At 46.5% G+C, this 19,141-nt stretch overlaps 3 protein-coding genes across 3 annotated transcripts; 2 read left to right on the top strand and 1 right to left on the bottom strand.

Annotated features, from left to right (window-relative positions):
* Positions 1–1,580: 1,580 nt before the first annotated feature.
* F5J12DRAFT_725483 (uncharacterized protein) lies at positions 1,581–2,763 on the top strand (the record flags this gene model as incomplete). Its single annotated transcript, XM_051741635.1, has 4 exons — positions 1,581–1,759; positions 1,988–2,202; positions 2,266–2,462; positions 2,530–2,763. Coding segments are annotated over 4 exons (825 nt in total), but the record flags the coding sequence as incomplete, so codon positions are not given.
* A 3,351-nt stretch (positions 2,764–6,114) lies between these two features.
* Positions 6,115–6,427, top strand: F5J12DRAFT_725521 (uncharacterized protein; the record flags this gene model as incomplete). The annotated part of the gene is given in 2 exon segments (XM_051741641.1): positions 6,115–6,259; positions 6,279–6,427. Coding segments are annotated over 2 exon segments (294 nt in total), but the record flags the coding sequence as incomplete, so codon positions are not given.
* A 12,324-nt stretch (positions 6,428–18,751) lies between these two features.
* On the bottom strand, positions 18,752–18,952 carry F5J12DRAFT_687882 (uncharacterized protein; the record flags this gene model as incomplete). Its single annotated transcript, XM_051740339.1, has 1 exon — positions 18,752–18,952. A coding segment is annotated over one exon (201 nt), but the record flags the coding sequence as incomplete, so codon positions are not given.
* Positions 18,953–19,141: the final 189 nt, after the last annotated feature.

The following is a 19,141-nucleotide window of genomic DNA, read 5'->3' on the forward strand; positions in this document are numbered from 1 at the left end:
GAACCTACTATCTGTACTTTTTTTTGACCATATACAGCATTTTGAAGAATGAAAAGAGAACAGAATCTATTGAGACAACTAAGTGATGATATATCTAAGCCAAGAAGACTAGAAAATGTCTGAAAATTCAGAGATATTGAGCCATTGGTGTGATGCACACTGTCTGAGAGAAAAATCACAATATCTCTTTGGAACCTCCATCAATTTGAATGTATGTGGTATCTACTGAAAGCTATGAATTAGGTGGTTTGAACAAGACCAAAATCAGCAAGAAAAGTGTGGCCATGCCTGCGGGACATGGGTAATGATAGTAGATTCCTTCCCAAAAGTCACATTAGTCACAATTTCAAAAATAGTAAAGTGTTATTTTCCTGATGTGAAAATGTCATAAATGGAGGTCTGAGCACTGAGCAGGTGGAATCAACACTGTAGACATGGACATCAGCTGGTGCCAAGTCAATCAATGATGCCTGCACAACCCTGCAGTCCAATGCCAGGCAGGAATGATGACTAAATGAACATTGGACATGCTGGACACTGAGTAGCACTGAACACTGAGTGCTGAGTGATCACAATCTCCACACAGGAATTCGAGCAGTCTCAAGCCGCTGGGTCATCATATTCAATAAGTACAGTAGGCAGTACACATACCATACTAATATTATACTATGCTACGGAACCACGACCGTGGTCTGCCAAGGCTGGGGGGTCTAAGCGACAGTTGACGTCGAGGTTCGCGCGACCCTCCGCTCGGATCCTGTTTGGAACATAAGTCCTATTTTCTGCTAACCGCTAACCACCAAACATTTTGCTTCCGCGTCCCGACGCCATCCTGCCCAATCGACGATGCCGGTGCCGTCACGAGCGGTCAGACACTCCGAACGGCCGTCCCCACCGCCGAAGGCGAGCCGCTGTGGCTGGGTGGCCGACTCAAAATTTGCAGTTCACACGCACCTGCCACCTGCGAATTTTTCGGAATAAACTGTGTGAAGCTATACAGAGTAGGATAAATATTACACTCTCAACTTATGCTATGGTTTATTGGCACTTGCTTGGTTCGTTGAGAAGGTTCGCAAACACCACTGGGCCGATCGTGATGGGGAAACGTCCTCAACCGAGTCTATATTCCGAAGGGATGGGTCGTAGGGAAGGCATTTTTCGTCCGGATATGTTGACAGTGGCTCGTTATTATGTAATCATTATGGAGCAAGTTTATTTCGGGTGAGGCCACGAGCGCGCACTCCGGCAACCTTCCATGTCTAGAGAGAAGTCTACAGCTCAGACTGTCACTTGCTTATCAATTCATCAATTCCATCTATTTTGATCGTAGGGGGCCGTAACTAATGCGCACAGCATAAGCGGCGTTGATGTTTCAGACACAGGGCGATTCAGTGGAGAGAAGTGGAGCCGGAAGTGATTCGTGTTACAAAGAAGAGAGGTATGGTTTTCTAACTAAGCCCTCTCCATCTTCTCCTCTCCTCTCCCGGGTTACATAACATGTCGTCCTCTGGGCCAACGATTCAACAAATTGAAGGTAGCGGCCCTGAGAACTGTTCTAATAGAACACCACTGACAAATCTAAAGTTGTCGATATGGTCTTGCCCATTGCTGCGACAGTAGTCACTTCATTCCGTTTGTTCCTGCGAATGCGACAAGGCCATCTCTGGCTAGACGATGCATGGGCAACACTTGCCATGGTATTCAATGTCAGTTTTTTAGTAGTTGACTGGTTGTACCTACGTGACTATGGTGATGTGGCGTCGCCTTTTCTGCAAGAGCCAGAACAGATCTCACTGACTCTGCATTGCGATAGCTCGATATCCTCAAGATACAAGGGTAGCGTTGTATTATATGTAATTGTTTTCACAAACCAGTGCCGCAGCAAGCTCAAAAATATCTCACAGAAATGCACAGTTCTTCTATGCAATCATTTGGTGCGGTAACAATCTTGTCTCTCCTGTTACGAGCCATCTCAGCATGGTGCTAGGTCATCCAGGATCTCGATTTTATTCACGGTCGTGCGATTGACTTTCCCTGGCTCACTACGGAGCTGGCTAGTACGCACCGCCATCATGTTTATATTTGCATGGATGATCCTTGGCGCGCAAATTTTTTGGACCTGTGAAGCAGAAAGTAGTTGGAAAACACAACCACGCCCTCAGTGCGACATAGGTAGGAACGTTGCAATTGCGCAGATAATTAGTGAGTTTGTTGCGTGCACTGTGCAGCGCAAACGAGATGGAACGTCTAATTTGCTCCATCCAGCCGACGTGCTCAGCGACATGATCTTAATACTAGCGCCATTCCGTCTGATTTACAAAGTCAGACTCACAAAGGCTCAGAAGATCCGGCTCCTGTCTGTGTTTTCGACATCTGCTATTACCACTATCGTCAGCCTCGTCCATGCATATTACGTGCTTACTGACGGTGGGCTGAAAGTAATCTTAGCTGCCATAGTTGAGGTATATTTCTGAGCCATGTCAACCATTCCAGTGCAGTAGACTCAACCGTTTGCATTCATTTCTCCAGGTATCAGTTAGCTTGATTGTGGCGAACTTGAGCGTAGTTGTCGCATTCCTCTTCCGCATTAGCACTGAAGAAACTTCAACCCCTGCTTCGCTGGAGCTCAAGTCCATAATCACCTTCGGCTCGCTCCCTATTCGGGAAAGAACACAACTTGGTCCTTCAACGATGGTGATTGGGATTGAAACCACGACAATCCAACTGGATGACTTTCAATGCATCTCCCAAGGAAGCGGCTAGGGGAGATGGCAATGATGCCGAATCTGCATCCCTTAGAACGCTTGCTAAGCCAGGTCTGTTCTACGATGTTTGATGTATTTGATCTACTATCATCCCTGTTCTTGCTATGATACCTGTCGTCATCTTTTCTGTTACTGCTTGAACAAACATAGGCACCACACCATGAAATATATCCAGTAATGTTGTCTTTGCCACGTCCCCTCTGGTTACGGACCTAGGCGCTAGGAATAAATGTTCAGTTCATGCTGCATTGGTGGGACTCCTCATTATCCCTTGCCCTCAAAGGCTAGTCGTAAGCGGTGCACAAGGAAAGACCCGAACAGAGACGAAACGAAACATCCAGTCTATAGTTTGTCAGTTCCGTCGAGTCCACAAATTCCTTCTTTTATTCTTTTTATCCTCGACTTCACATGCTCCCTCAGTACGCCCGCTCCACGACCCACACCTCGATGTACGGGCATCCAGATCCATTTCCTTGGCAAGGACCCCTCAGTTGTATAGGCACCATCAGGATTTATTCAACTACTGCTCAGAATCCCCGAATATGCACAATGTGACATCCAAATCCCCATCTCTTTCATATTCAGTAGAACCTGGCACCCATAACACACGAACGTGATTGGGTAAGTGAGAGAACGAGATAATAAACCACCTCCAGAGTGGCAAAGTAGTCGCGACCCCCGAGTAATGACATCGGTGTCCTGCATTCCATTAGCTACACGGGGACACTGACTATGCCTCTTATACCACCCATTTCGATAAACTTTTCCTTAGGAATCAAGAAACAAAATTCAGTTTCTTTTCTTTTTTTTTTTCCTTGCTATTTTTATGAAAAAAATAAAATCCCCAAGACAGAGCCTGAGAATACATACTTCCAGAATCCAAGTTGGCTAAGCTGGCTTCGATGAGCCTTTACTGATCAAAGAACCCTTCATCAGCTATACCCATGGTTCATCACAGAAAGTCAGCATACACTTTCCGTTTAGGGTGTGACCATCAAGTAGTGCACATCAGTACACAGTTCCGCCCAGCTGACCGACCTTGATGAAGCAATCTTCGACAGCAGGTCACGTTGCCCAGTTCATAGCGATCACTAGATTAGCACTGCTGGAAGCCCCTCTAGATACTTGATGGGGTCGTCGTTGGCGACTTGGATAGTGAGAACAGCCACGTAGAGATTCCCGGCATAGCATAAGAGGCACAACGTAGAGACTAGCCATGCTAGGGAAGAGGAGGATTATCAGCCCCCAAACAGAAACTCGTCGAGAGATGCTCATACATGATGGTCGTTGACTTGGTAGTTAAGTATACTGAAGGTAAATGAGCAAGAGTTGGGCTGCTTTTTTATGTTGGCCAGAGTCCATCCGGTATAGCATGGTCGGATCAATCCCGTTCGGCTAGTTCCCTTTCATTCACAGTCATCCGTGGGCGAATACGCAGCCAAATTATTGTGTCACGGAGAGCAGTCAGGTGAGAGTCGAGACTGAATACAGAAACAAACGGCACGTTCAATGACAACAAAGTTAAGCTCATCCACCTAATAGGCTTCAAAATACATCACCAAACATTTTTCACGTCTGTTGGTACAGAGGCAGCGACTTCGAAAGTACCGAATATGCAATTGAAATATTGCGTCAGAGAGTGGTCAGGTGCTACGCCATTTTCGAGAGTTGAGACCGAACGTGGAACATGCGCCACCGTGCCAATATTCACCTTATCCGTCTAGGTTTCGGACAGGACGTCCAGACTTCAAAGTACGAGGAACAAAGAAACAAACGCTGCCGGGCCACGGCCCTCCTCGGATCGCGCTCAACGTGACGAAGAGGAACGCACATCGCTCCTCTCTTTAGCCCGTTTCGCAAACACCCCATGGTCTTGTGCCTCGACAGCGGTTTCACCGCAGGCGACCCCCCACAAGTGCCAAGCGAGCATGACAACGACTGGCGGGGGAGAGAACAAAAGAGAGAATATAAGTCGCGATGAAGAAAAAGAAGAAACGAGTGAGGAGTCCAGAGCTGATAGAGAGACATGATTATGGTGGTGTTGACGAGGAGGGAAGTATGAGGCAGGAGGCGGGGAGAGGGGAAGGGTCGTACGGCAAGCGTGAATCCGAGAATGGTGTAAATGGAGGTGGTAAGGACGAGGTATGCCCTACGTCAGCAACGGTTCACAACCATTCGCATCAGCGACATGGAATGTCAAGTTGAAGAGATGCACACATACATGAAGAGGACGAGATGGCGTTCGTTTTATAGGCCTACGCATGGATGGATCCCTGTGCACCAGACGCCCAGTACTCGGCATTGTTGAACCAGAGGCAGGTACTGACACTACACGTGATGTGTCATCAGTTACGGGAAAGGGCAATGGGGACTCACGGAAACAGTGATGATCAGATTTGAGCATGCAATAGTTACATATGCGGACAGTGAGGTGCGCTCTGCTGGACGTCAAGTATACATCCACACCAAGGGAGAAGTGGTGTGACGTACCTCTGGCCGTGCATCCTACATCGAGACATGCGTGCGTGGATGATGTCCAAGAGTAAGTTCCCATTGGAGGCGTAGCAGCCGCTGCCATTGACGAGAACGAGAGGTTGACGAATTCTGGTGGGACGATATAGACGTGGTAGTAATGCCCAGCTAGGTTCAGTGCGATGAGTACACAGAAGGGTGTCGTCAGCCAATGAGATATTATGAAGTAACCCTCCTACGACAGTTTCACGCCAATCCTGTAGGCATGTCTAAGAATCCTATATCGCGTTTGCATGTCTCCCAGAAAATGGCGGGCGAGTCATGTTCCCCATTAATGCGATTGATGGCAATTCTCAGTAGCGAAGGCACGTAGCGTACGGAGAATATAGTCTACACGTAGGGAATGCAGTTAGCTTGTCACTTCTCTCCTTTGCACTCCCACTTGCACCTCAAGGCTCAGCTGAGCCACACACTAGTCTCTCTTTTCTTTGCCATGCCCAAACCAGCTAACAACCCTCATTTAGCAGTCCAACCAGATTTCTCTTCTGAGAAATAATGTCAAGCCTGAGAACACCTCATAAATGACAATGTCAACCACAATGTGGCAGCAGCCCAGCTAGCCCTTCACTGGATGCTGAACAATGACTTGGGGAAAGAGGAATGGGATTGTCAACTCCTCCTAGAACAACAAGAAGCTGTGGAAAAGGTGAGGCTAGAAGAAGAAGAGTGAGAGAGACAACAGACCAAGCATGAGGGAGAATGAGAGCTAGTGCTACAAGAAGAGAAGAAGAAGTACCATTGCAAATATGTCACAGTCCCCCAGGACACTGTAGTCCCCACAGATTCCATCATCATCCCCTCCCAGGTTGCAGCATGAAGACTCCACAAAGCAGATTTCATCAAGCTCTATTATTTCACAAACAAAGGCCTATGTGATGCAGAGCTGACCATCTGCTCAACAGATGATGACACCCTAACCCTCCTCCAGACAGGAGAAGGCCTGCACTCCTTTGTACCTCCTAGTGTTGGCCTGAGCAAAAGGCATGGTCACCAAAGATGAAGACCTTACATGGGAAGAATTCTCAGAAGCCACACACAGACTAGCCAATGCTATGAAAGAGAACAACTGGGAGGCTGACAACATCAGCAATCATGTCAAATTCTGGCTGGTGCTTGAGAACCATCCCTAGAGGCACAGGCACTGTGAGATAAGCAAGAGAGCCTTGCTCATCTACCAAGCCAGAGTATGCAGAAGATGGCACAACATGCTCAACACCAAACAATCCTTCAACATTGTGCACATCAATGAAATACTCTTAGTGCAGATTAGGGATGAGCTAGTACACTCAGCACAAGTCACGGAACTGGAGTCCCTAAAACAGGTCAGTCCTCCCTCCCACACTACCATAGCACAAAAAGCAGCACCACTGACAATTGTGCACTCCCTTCTCCCACCATTTCCTCTCCCCTCTAATACTACCTCCCTCATGGCTGCATGCCTCCCCCCACACATGGCATTGACCCTGGGCTGTGACACTGAACATGGCCAATGCACATCTCACACCCCACCCCACCCAATTACACATTGAATCTCTCCCTGGCTACATGCCATCACCTCCCTTTGATTACACATTGAACTCCAATGGCTACACACCTTTCACCCCCAACCCCCCCACAGCTACATGCCCACACATTTGCATGCTGGGCAAAATGGCTACATGCCCCCCCCCATTCCTTCTTACAAACAGATTGCTGGCAGGTATAATGCCAGTCTCAACAACCAAACTGTGTCCAGAGCATACCCCCAGACCAAGCATCAGCAATCCCCTACTGGCTCTCCAGGAGACTTCAACAAGAGGCACAGACCCTTTCATACATCAACAAGCCAGCCAGATTCAGGCCCCCTACCAGTCTGTGTGGTCTGCCTCAGCAGAGAGTGCCACAACATCCCAGTTGTGGAATGCTGAGCCCCCTGCAAATGGGACAACAAACATGATACCTTCTCAGAGCACATACATAGAGTCCTCTACTCCAGGAAAGGTCTCCACCTCTGCCCAAGATGGCAACATGAAGAAGGCTGTTCAGAGTGACATGACTCCATGCACCTTTGCTCTGGCTGTGGACTTGTGACTCACAGCACTAGCAAATGCCCTTGAGCTCAGATGGCTCCATCCCATCACCCCATATAGAGCAGATGCCTAGGAGCGAGCCCTCTGAGGCTTGCACTGCCCACAGCACTTCGCATCAATACCAGAAGGCCTACAAAATGGTTGCTTCATAGATTTCCCCCCAATCTTGCATACCCAGTCCCCCCCTAATAACATTTCCATTAATACATACTGAGATAAGTTCAAAGAAATTGTTAATAAAGAAATAACCAAGGGGAGATTCATCAGCCCTTTCAGAATTAATGAACTACAACCCTTGATTGGACCTTTCCAATCATCACTGCTAGCCCTGATCCTGAAGCCAGGTAAACCAGGCAAATTCAGACTAATTCAGAATTTCTCTTTCCCCCTGTCACTGACACCACACCACCCTAACACCTCCATCAACTCCTCCATATCCACAGAAAACTTCCCATGCACATGGGGCACATTCTCCATCATATTCCTACTAGCCTCCAGACTCCCACCTGTTATGTTTCACTCCTGTTTTCCTCTTTTTGTTTTACATTTACTTCATGTTTGATCCAATGGACTATCTTTCCTTTTTGAGCTGTCTTCTCTCTGATCCAACAGCTCACTATTCCCACCACTAGCATTACTTGCTCATTGCATGCTTAGGGACATGTGTTCACCATTGCTCAACCAATGGTGTAGTTACCTCATTACATGTGGATGCCTCATGGTCTGTCTCTTGTGTAGTATTTAGTCAGTTGGCTCAAGTCCTGGAAACCCAGACTTGAGCTGCTCAATCATATGCAGTGTTCTCTCAGAACTTGCACCCTCAGTGTCCCTAACCCAGACCACTCTTACCAGCATTGAGTAAATCCTTTGTCATTTACAAGGGTTACTGCAGCTGTTGCTCAGTAGAAACCAATAGTCTGCATTTGTGCCTCTCCCTACATCTTGACTTTGGTCAAGCATAACAAAAGCTCAAGTCTACCAGCCTTTGGCCAAATTGGTCACTGTTTAGTGTACCACCATGAACCCCCAAAATAACTGATGTTGGGTGCTGTTGTGACCCACTCATGAAGAATCATCAGCTGATGAAGAACAGGAGAGCACTGTCACTGACACCTCCTCCAATGAACCCAAACAACTGGATAGAGGATTCACCTCTGGTATCCTCTTGAACCTCTTCACTCAGTCCCTCACCTTGCTTGGTACTCCCATCCCACCAGTACCCACCACCACCTTCCCTATACCTCTGCCCACTCCCCAAATTATGATGTCTGGTGCATTGTTGAAGGCAATGGTTGGTGCTGTCACCACCAAAGCCACCAAATTGAAGATTGGCACCCCATCTGATTTTGATGGTGACCAAAAGAACACTATGAATTGGCTGTACTCCTGTACAGACCTATCTTTTAGTGAATGAAGAAATCTATGACAATGACACCAAAAAGGTTGTCTATGCATTGTCATATATGAAGAAAGGTGTTGCTCATTCATGGGCAGCTACCTTCCAGAAAACATCTCTGGAAAAGAACCCCCTGAGTTTTGGCTCTTTCACCAATTTTATGAAGGACTTTAAGAACTCCTTCACCTCCTCAGACACTGCTGGTACTGCTATTGCTAAATTGTGTACCATGAAACAGAAAGACTCAGTAGAACAATATATCACCAACTTTTGAACTGCTGTTGCCAACTCTACTATCACAGAAGACATTGCCCTGATCAAGTTCTTCTCACAAGGACTCAAACCATTCATCACAAACTGCATTCACATGATGGAAACCACTCCCACTAAGATCACTGAGTGGTATGCACAGGCACAAAAGTTCAATGCAAAATGGAGGAAGGTAAATGAGTTCTCTGGAAAGCAGGAAAAGAGAACATTCTACCCCAAGAACAATCTCACCAAAGAAAAAGATGCAAATGCCATGGATGTGGATGGAGTAAGACTCTCTAGAGAAGAGAGAGACCATCACATCAAGGAAGGAAGATGTTTTGGTTGTGGAAACAAGAGGACACCTCTCTTGAGAATGTCCAGACAAGGGAAAAACCCCCAAAAAGAAGATAAAGAAAATCTGCAAAATCATGGAGGTTGAAGAAAGTGACAATGAAGACAAAGTTGCTGGTCCTTCCATTGCCCTAGTAAACATTGCTAGAGCACTTGGAAAGGATTTTTAGAAGGGAACTCTATGTTGACGCTAGATGTTCCCCACACTAAGGACAGTGCCATTTCTGTTGCACCTGTACTAGTATCCTCCACCCCAGATCATACTATGCAAATACCTATTATGCTCTACACATCAGAAGGAACCAACAAAGTTGTCAACACTACTGCACTGGTTGACTCTGGTGCCAAAATATCCTGCATTGATTGGGGATTCATATGAAAGCATTGTATCCCCACCCAATGACTCACAGAATCCATCCTTGCCAAAAATGCAGATGGTACTCCAAATTCCAAAGGGAAGATCCTGTTTTCTACCACCCTTTACTTTAGGATCAAAGGACTCATCCATCAGTCCTTCTTCCATGTTATCAATTGTGGAACAGAAAATGTCATCCTAGGCCTTCCTTGGCTTCAGGAGAACAATCCTGTGATTGACTGGAGGATGGGTACTCTCTCTATCAATGAGAAGACTGACAGGTCTAAAGAGTTGAAATGCAACATCTCTTCTGTTGTGGTTGAAGAACCTGTCATAAATCTTATATTCCCCATTGAAAAGAAAGGGATAAACAAGTTCATGGACTATGAAGAACCAGAGGATGAAACCATCTGGGCACATTTTGTGATGTCAGTTGGGAAACTCATGGAAGAAGCCAAGAAGATTAATCCAAATAATAGTCTTCTTCAAAAAATCACTATGGCCACTGAATTGGCCCAGGAAGAACATAAAAAGAAGCCAAAAGCTGTTCATCCTGAGGAATACAAGGATTTTGCCTTGGTCTTTGAAAAACCCTTTGATGGGATCTTACCCCCATCATGACCCTATGATCATGCCATCAACCTTGTAGAGGACTTTGTCCCCAAGGTGGCTAAAGCATACCCACTCTCTCCCTCTGAAAGAGAGTCTGCCAACAAGTTCATCAAAGAAAACCTTCAAGAAGAGAAGATCCACCCTTTGAAGTCTCCTCAAGCCACACCCTTCTTCTTTGTTCAGAAAGAAAGATGGCTCTCTTCACCCCTGTCAGGACTACCAGTATCCTGAACAAAAATATGGTGAAGGACACATACCCCCTTCCCCTCATTTCAGATCTCAGTCAATAAACTCAAGGGAGTGTCTATTTTCACAAAAATGGATGTACACTCCAGCTATAACAATATCCACATCAAAGAAGGAGACCAATGGAAGGCAGCATTCATCACACATAAAGGCCTCTTTGAACCAACCATCATGTTCTTCAGGTTGTGCAACTCCCCCACCACCTTCCAGTGATTCATGAATGACTTCATTCTGAGATATGATCACAGAAGGATGGTTGGTCATCTACATGGATGACCTTCTCATCTTCTCCACTGATCTGGAAGAACATAAAAGAAGAACATGTTGCATTCTAGAATGAATGAGAGAGCTGTCACTTCCTCTCAGACTGGAAAAATGCCATTTTGATTTGACTGAGGTTGAGTACCTTGGAATGATCATTAAAGAAAACATGGTTGCCATGGACCCTGTCAAGGTCCAAGGAATCACTGAATGGCCTGTCCTGAAGAAGGTCAGGGACATGTGATCCTTTCTAGGATATGCAAACTTTTATAGGAGATTTGTCCCCTATTATTCAGATATTGCTCAACCCCTAATTGACCTTACCAAGAAGACAACCACTTGGGAATAGTCAGGGAAATGCCAAACTGCCTTCAATCTCCTAAAAAGGATTTTCATGGCACAACTGACCCTCCAAATGCCCTAATACCTCTTGGCCATTCACAATAACCACCAATGCATCAAAGTATGCAACTGGAGGTGTTCTCCTCCAGGAAGATTCCAATGGCCAGTGGCAACCCTGTGCCTTCATCTCTCAATCATTCAACCCCACAGAAAGAAATTATGACATCTATGACAGGGAACTGCTAGGGGTTATCTGTGGGCTAAAGACTTGGAGACATTATCTCCAGGGATCACCATTTCCAGGTCAAAGTCTTCACTGATCACAAAAACTTGACCTACTTCAAAGCACCCCAGAACTTGAACTGCTGACAGGCATGTTGGCTCCTAGACCTTGCAGACTTCGATCTGCAGCTTGAGCATGTTCCAGGAAAAGACCTGGCCACCCCTGATGCACTCTCTTGATGACCTGATCACATCCCTGATGACAATGAAGATAACAAAGGAGTTACCCTCCTCCTGCAAACAGTTGTTTGTCAACCTCACTGACATGAGTCTCACCCAAAAGGCCACATCCTCCTCTATGAAAGACCCCATGGTCCAGACAGCACTTTGTGCCATTGAAAATGTTGATATGCTGCTCCCATTCAAATCTCATCTCTCTGATTGGAGGTTTGACAATGGAGTGTTGCTTTACAAAGACCAGATTTACATTCTGAATGACTCTGCTCTGTGCTGAACTGTCATGTCCAACCACCATGATCACCCCTCCACTGGACACCCTGGTGTCTTGAAAACCCAACAGCTTGTCTCCTCTGAGTTCTGGTGGCCTGGACTTGCCTCATTTGTCTGAGGGTATGTTGATGGCTGTGCTACTTGCCAGCAGAACAAGGTAAACACCCACCCAACAACACCCCCCCTTATGCCCATCTCCTCAACCTCCACTTGCCCCTTCCAACAGATCTCTTGCAATCTGGTCACTGATCTCCCCCTCTCCAATGGGTTTAACTCTCTTTTGGTCATGATAGACCATGGGCTTACAAAGGGGGTGGTTTTAACACCCACAAGAAAAACTGCCTCTGCCACTGACATTGCAACACTCTTTTTCAAGAAAGTCTACTCCCATTTTGGGCTGTATGACAGAATCATATCCAATAGAGGTCCCCAGTTTGCCTCCACATTTGCTAAGGAACTCACTTCCCTCCTGGGATACTCCCTTGCCCTCTCCATGACATATCACCCTCAGACTGATGGAGAGATGGAATGTTGTCACACACCAAAGGTGTTTGGTGAGGTGGACATGGATACAGCTGATGAATGGAGATGAAGACCATAGCCCTCATGCAATGAAGGACAGCCAGAAATGTTGGCAGTCATCCCTTGCACAAGAACATGTCATCAGTGCCAGAGAAAAAGAAAGGGAGCGAGTTAAGCACTGGCTAAAATTCTTAAGTGCCCATGTATGGCATTCCAGTTTTTGACATATCTCCACCATTTCTGCAGATACCAAGACCATTCCCACACTTGCTTGTAGTGCTCAGCCATGTGATCTTACCTTCCAAAATTGGAAAGGATTTGCACACTCCACACATTTCTACAGCACTCCCTCCAAAAGACACTCATTTCACTAAATTCTTCTGATATGGCTGCCTCTACATCAATCATTTTGCTTGTCCCCTTTGCTAGGGACCATGGCTACATATATCTACCAGGAGTTCCTACCAGCTTCTGTCCTGAAGCATCCTGGTACATCCCACCCATGTCTGTGCCCTCTCAGCCCATCCAGCTCGGACAGCATGTTCTTTTTGTCAGTATGACCTCTAGGAGGACCTTCCTTGGTTCACCTCAGGTCTGTCATTCACTTGGAAAGGTCTTATGTGGTCATTTCAGTCTCTCCAGTCCAAGAAGCATATGGATCCTTCCTCCCTGCTCCCTGCAATGTCTTCATACCTGGTCTCATCCATCATTCTTCCAAGATTGCGACAGCTACAGTATAATCTACTGTTCTCCACTTCTCCCTGATTGCACATCCATGATGAGTATGATGCACATCTTGCCTCCTTGTTGCAAGATACAGCAGAAGACACTCCCCATTCATCCTCTCTTCCAACAGAGCCTCATTCATGAAGTTTTTATTTGCTTCACTGAGAGGATGGTTTTGGGGGGAAAGTTGCAATCCCCTATGCTCCTGTCACCCCACAGACCCCCAAAGCTTGACCCCTGTTGACATCTGACTCACCCTGTCCACTTTTGGATGTACTGTATATGGCATCAGATCAGGCACTGCCTCTCTGTCATCCCACCTTGGCCTAGAAGTGAATCTCTTTGAGATGTGACATGCACAGCCTCCCCCTAATGCAATTCCAGTGCACTTTCCATGGTTCCTGACATTCACTTGACTCATACTTTGACATTCTGACTGTCTTTGACTCACCTATTGCCAATACTTACCAATCTTTTGACTTTGCTTACTGATTCTTTGCTTTTTGGCTTGCTAATCCTTACCAATGCTTACCAATGCTTTCCAAGATGATTACCCATTGCACTTACATTCCTTACTCATCAGTTACCAATCACTTACCAAGTGTTTGCACCTTGTTTTCCAAGGGCAACACCCCTGTACTGTATATAAATCACTGTACTTAGATAGCAAAAAAAAGAAGACAGTCAGCAGAGCCCCTCTTGCTCACATTTTATCATCACTCAGTAATTCATTCAGCAGCTTTGATAGTTGAGACTTTATTAAGGGTCTAACTATCAGTCTACTTCACTTATCCTTGTCTATCATCAATATACTTTCACTCCAAGCCCTCCCTGAGCTCAGTGCAGCTTAGGACATCAAATTAAGTTGTCATCCATCCTTCTGTAGGCTGACAGCAGTCTACCCTATCACATTCTCTCACATTCCTGCTTCTTCTTCATCAGGAGCACCCCCAACCCTCAGCACTTGTCTTTGAGTGTTGTAGCTCACAAAAACCCTCCCAAAGAACAGGTTCTACCATCTAGGTACTGCATAGGCACACCACCACTCACTCTTTTTGTCTTTTGTGTTGGTTTTGGTTGGTTTTCACCACTGAACCACACTTTGACTCACACTGCACCAATGACCCTCAAAGAACTCTGCTCCCTCTTAGGGTTCTGCAACTTCTACTGGCAGTTCATTTCCAGCTTCTCACAAACTGCCCATCCACTGCATGACCTCTCAAAGAAAAATGCCAAATGGACTTGGGGTCCCGAACAGAGCTCTGCCTTCAATGCTCTGAAGAAGGCCCTGTCATCCAAACCAGTTCTTCATCTACTGGACCTCCAAAAACTGTTCATACTCCACACTGATGCCTCAAAGCTTTGCACTGGTGCTGTCCTGTCCCAAGCCGACAACTTGGGAATGCTTCACCCTTGCACATATATGTCAAAGTTGCTTACTGGAGCAGAACAAAACTATCAGGTCTACAACCTGGAAATGCTAGCAGTAATGCATGCCCTCAGGCAATGGCACCCCTACCTGCTATCACCCCTGGAACCAATTTGCATGTATACTGATCACCAAAATATCACATATTATGTGCAACTGCAGAAGCTTACTGCCCAACAAGCACACTGGCAAGCGACTCTCCAGGTGTACCCATTACAGTTTGTCCACATTGCAGGAACCAAAAATTCTGCCACCAACACCCTTTCCCACCACTCAGACTTTAATGCCAAGCCCTCTACCATCTCTACCCTACTTCCAAAGGCCATTTGGCTTGAGGGGGGGGGGGGTGAGACCCCCTGTTGTTTCCCTTTTCAAGATCAAATGAACTGCCTCAGAGGTCCCCTTGACCTCTGCCCCAGTTCACAAGGTCTCCTTCAAGGAGCTGGAGTCCACTTGGACTCACACCAAGGGAAAAGGATGTGTCTTCCAACTAAATGCTGACCTGTACCAGGAGGTAAAGAAAGCATCCAGGTCCCTCTCTGCCCTGGAAACAACAGAAGGGTCTGACAGAGTCAGGAGAAAAGGGAAGAGGATCTTTGTCCCTGAACCTGTTTGCCAAGATATCCTTCAGCAGTACCATGATCTTCCCACATTTGGACACCCTGGAGTAAAAGCAATGATGAAGAAAATGAACAAGTATGTGTGGTGGCCTGGGATGTACCAGTCCATCCATAGCTACTGCAAGGGGTGCCCCTCTTTCCAAGCCAACAAGGTCAATACACATCTGACAACTCCACTGATCACCCCACATGACATAGCAAAGCACCCCTTCCCATTTAAACAGGTCTCTATGGATCTCATAACAGACCTGCCCCTGTCTGGTGGAAAATAGGACTCAATTCTCACTATCATCGACCAGGGACTGACAAAGGGTGCATTCTTCCTACTGACAACTAAAACCATGGATAGTGTAGGCATTGCAGACCTCTACCATGCCTATGTCTACCCCCACTGGGGTGTACTGGAAGCTGTTATCTCAGACCATGGACCTCAATTCATCTCCACCTTCACCCGCAACCTCTACCAATCCCTTGGAGTCAAACTGAAGGCCTTGACCATGTATCATCCACAGACCAATGGTGAGGCCAAACATGTAAACCAAGAGGTTGGCACCTATCTTCACCTGTACATGGATATGGATCCCCACAACTGGCACACCAAACTCCCAGATGCTCAGATGGTGCACAACTTGCATGTGCATTCATCCCACAACCAAACACCATATTTGCTCATGTACAGTTTTGATCCTGCCCCCTATCTGATCAGGCAATCCCTGCAGGGAATGCTGGTGGAGGACCAACTCAAGCAGCTGGCTGCCAATTAGGACACTGTGATAATTGCTCATAAAGAAGCCCAGGAGTTGATGAAGAAGCAATCAAAAGGGGACTACACAGAGTTCTCCATAGGAGATAAGGTTTGGTTGGATGCTTCTGACCTGAAAAGGGAAGTTCCATCAAAGAAGCTTGCACCCTGACAACATGGTGTGAGTCAAAGTGTGGTTCAGTGGTGAAAACCAACCAAAACCAACGCAAAAGACAACAAAAGCGAGTGGTGGTGTGCCTATGCGGTACCTAGATGGTAGAACCTGTTTTTTTGGGAGGGTTTCTGCGAGCTACAACACTCAAAGATGAGTGCTGAGGGTTGGGGGTGCTCCTGACAAAGAGGGAGCAAGACTGTGATAGAAAGCGATAGAGTAGACTGCTGTCAGCCTACAGAAGGATGGATGGTGACTTAATTCGATGTCCTAAGCTGTACTGAGCTTAGGGAGGGCTTGGAGCAAAGTATATGGATGATAGATGATAATAAGCGAAGTAGATGATAGCTAGACCCTTAATAAAGTCTCAACTATCGAAGCTGATGAATGATTTACTGAGAGATGATAAATTGCGAGCAAGCAGGGCTCTCTGATGTCTTTTTTTTTGCTACCTAAGTACAGTGACTTATATACAGTACAGGGGCGTTGCCTATGGAAAACAAGGTGCAAACACTTGGTAAGCAATTGGTAACTGATGAGTAAGGAATGTAAGCAATGGGTAATCATCTTGGAAAGCATTGGTAAGCATTGGTAAGGATAAGTAAGCCAAAAAGTGAAGAATCAGTAAGCAAAGTCAGAAGATTGGTAAGTATTGGCAATAGGTGAGTCAAAGACAGTCAGAATGTCAAAGTATGAGTCAAGCCATGTCAGGAACTGGGAAAGTGCACTGGAATTGCATTAGGGGGAGGCTGTGCATGTCACATCTTGAAGAGATCGCTTCTAGGCCAAGGTGGGATGACAGAGAGGCAGTGCTGATCTGATGCCGATATAGTACATCCAAAAGCAGACAGGGTGAGTCAGATGTCAACAGGGGTCAAGCTTTGGGGGTCTGTGGGGTGACAGGAGCATAGGGGATTGCAACTTTCCCCCCCAAACCATCCTCTCAGTGAAGCAAATAAAAACTTCATGAATGAGGCTCTGTTGGAAGAGAGGATGAAGGGGGAGCGTCTTCTGCTGTATCTTGCAACAAGGAGGCAAGATGTGCATCATACTCATCATGGATGCGATCAGGGAGAGTGGAGAACAGTAGATTACACTGTAGCTGTCGCAATTTTGGAAGAATGATGGACAAGACTGGTATGAAGACATTGCAGGGGGCAGGGAGGAAGGATCCATATGCTTCTTGGACTGGAGAGACTGAAACGACCACATAAGACCTTTCCAAGCAAATGACAGACCTGAGGCGACCAAAGAACGTCCTCCTGGAGGTCATACTGACAAAAAGAACATGCTGTCCAAGCTGGATGGACTGAGAGGGGGCAGATGAGGGTGGGATGTACCAGGATGCTTCAGGATGGAAGCTGGTAGGAACTCCTGGTAGATATATGTAGCCATGGTCCCTAGCAAAGGGGACAAGCAAAATGACTGATGTGGAGGCAGCCATATCAGAAGAATTAGCGAAATGAGTGTCTTTTGGAGGGAGTGCTGTAGAAATGTGTGGAGTGTGCAAATCCTTTCCAATCTTGGAAGGTAGGATTGCATGGCTGAGCACTACAAGCGAGTGTGGGAATGGTTTCGGTGTCTGCAGAATTGGTGGAGATACGTCAAAAACCAGAATGCCGTACATGGGCACTTAAGAATTTTATTGGCGCTTAACTCACCTCCTCCTTTTTCTTTGGCATTGACAACCTGTTCTTGTGCAAGGGATGACTGCCGACATTGCTGGCTGTCCTTCTTCACATGAGGGCTATGGTCTTCACCTCCATTCATCAGCTACATCCATGTCCACCTCACCAAACACCTTTGGTGTGTGACAACGGACCATTTGTAATTTCTGAATGGATCAGCCCAGTCACCTACAAGCTTGAACTCCTGAAAAGTTGGTGGATACACCCTGTGTTCCATGCATCCAAGCTTACCCCTTTCATCGAAACTGCAGAGTACGGCCCAGCATGACCCCTGCCTCCACCAGAACTGGTAGGAGACAAGAACAAATGGGAAGTTGAGACTATACTTAAACACAAATGTGCCTGCAAGGTCAAGTCATTGTCTAGACAAACAGGGTTAAACCCTCAGCAAAAATACCTCTACCTCATCAAGTGGCTCAGTTACCTGCACTCCCAAAACAGCTGGGAGAGGGAGGACAACCTTATAAATGCACCAGAGGTGTTGGGGGAGTACAAATGTGTTCACAACCTCTGAGCCATGATGTCCTACACCCCAACACTGAGAACCCTGGTTCTGACTACTTCAACAATGACTTCCATGCAGACATCAATGAACCCTACAACCCATCCTATCCTTACTTCAATTGCTATGCCAGTACCCCTCCATGTCTCTCCCAACCACCAGTGTGCTCCCCTGGAGTGCTATGCGTCACATCCCCTGCAATATCCACCCACTCCTCACATGGTGGCACCTACCAACCCCTTCATGACTCCATTGCCTCTGCCATGCACCCATATCTGTACCCATTATCCACTTGGCTCCCACCACTCAGTGAGCCCATAAGGATGCCTGCAAGGGAAAGTCCAAGGCCCATGAGCCATCCAAGCCTTGCAATGACACAACCTTCCACTCTTGCAACACCCCACCTCTCTCCCAAGCTGTACATCCCACTTGCACTTGTAAGTGATTTTGAAGTTTTCCCATTTGACTGCACCAACAGACATGCTGTCTATCACATGATAGAGATCTATGTGGTTGGCAAATAGTGGATTGCCACCTAACTCAAGCAATGAGGTGGCCCAGATTTCAAGCAACATGTTGATTTGGTTTGCCAGCATTTCTGCACATTTGAAAAGAGACTTGGCAAGTTCAAATTCTAATCAATTGTGGTATGGAGCCCAATCATCCAGTGATCCCTGTATACAAAGTGGCAGCAGAGCATCATCTGGTAGAAAATGGCCCTGGGAGTCACACCTTCATGCTGTAATAAATTGTATGAGTAGAGGTAGGATAATGTGTGCATAGGCTTACCATTAAGACCTGCATGATAACTGTGGTAAACCTTGTTG

This window comes from Pisolithus orientalis (genome assembly GCF_024613125.1).
Source record: "Pisolithus orientalis strain OTSU chromosome Unknown F5J12scaffold_35, whole genome shotgun sequence".
Classification (NCBI taxonomy): domain Eukaryota; kingdom Fungi; phylum Basidiomycota; class Agaricomycetes; order Boletales; family Pisolithaceae; genus Pisolithus; species Pisolithus orientalis.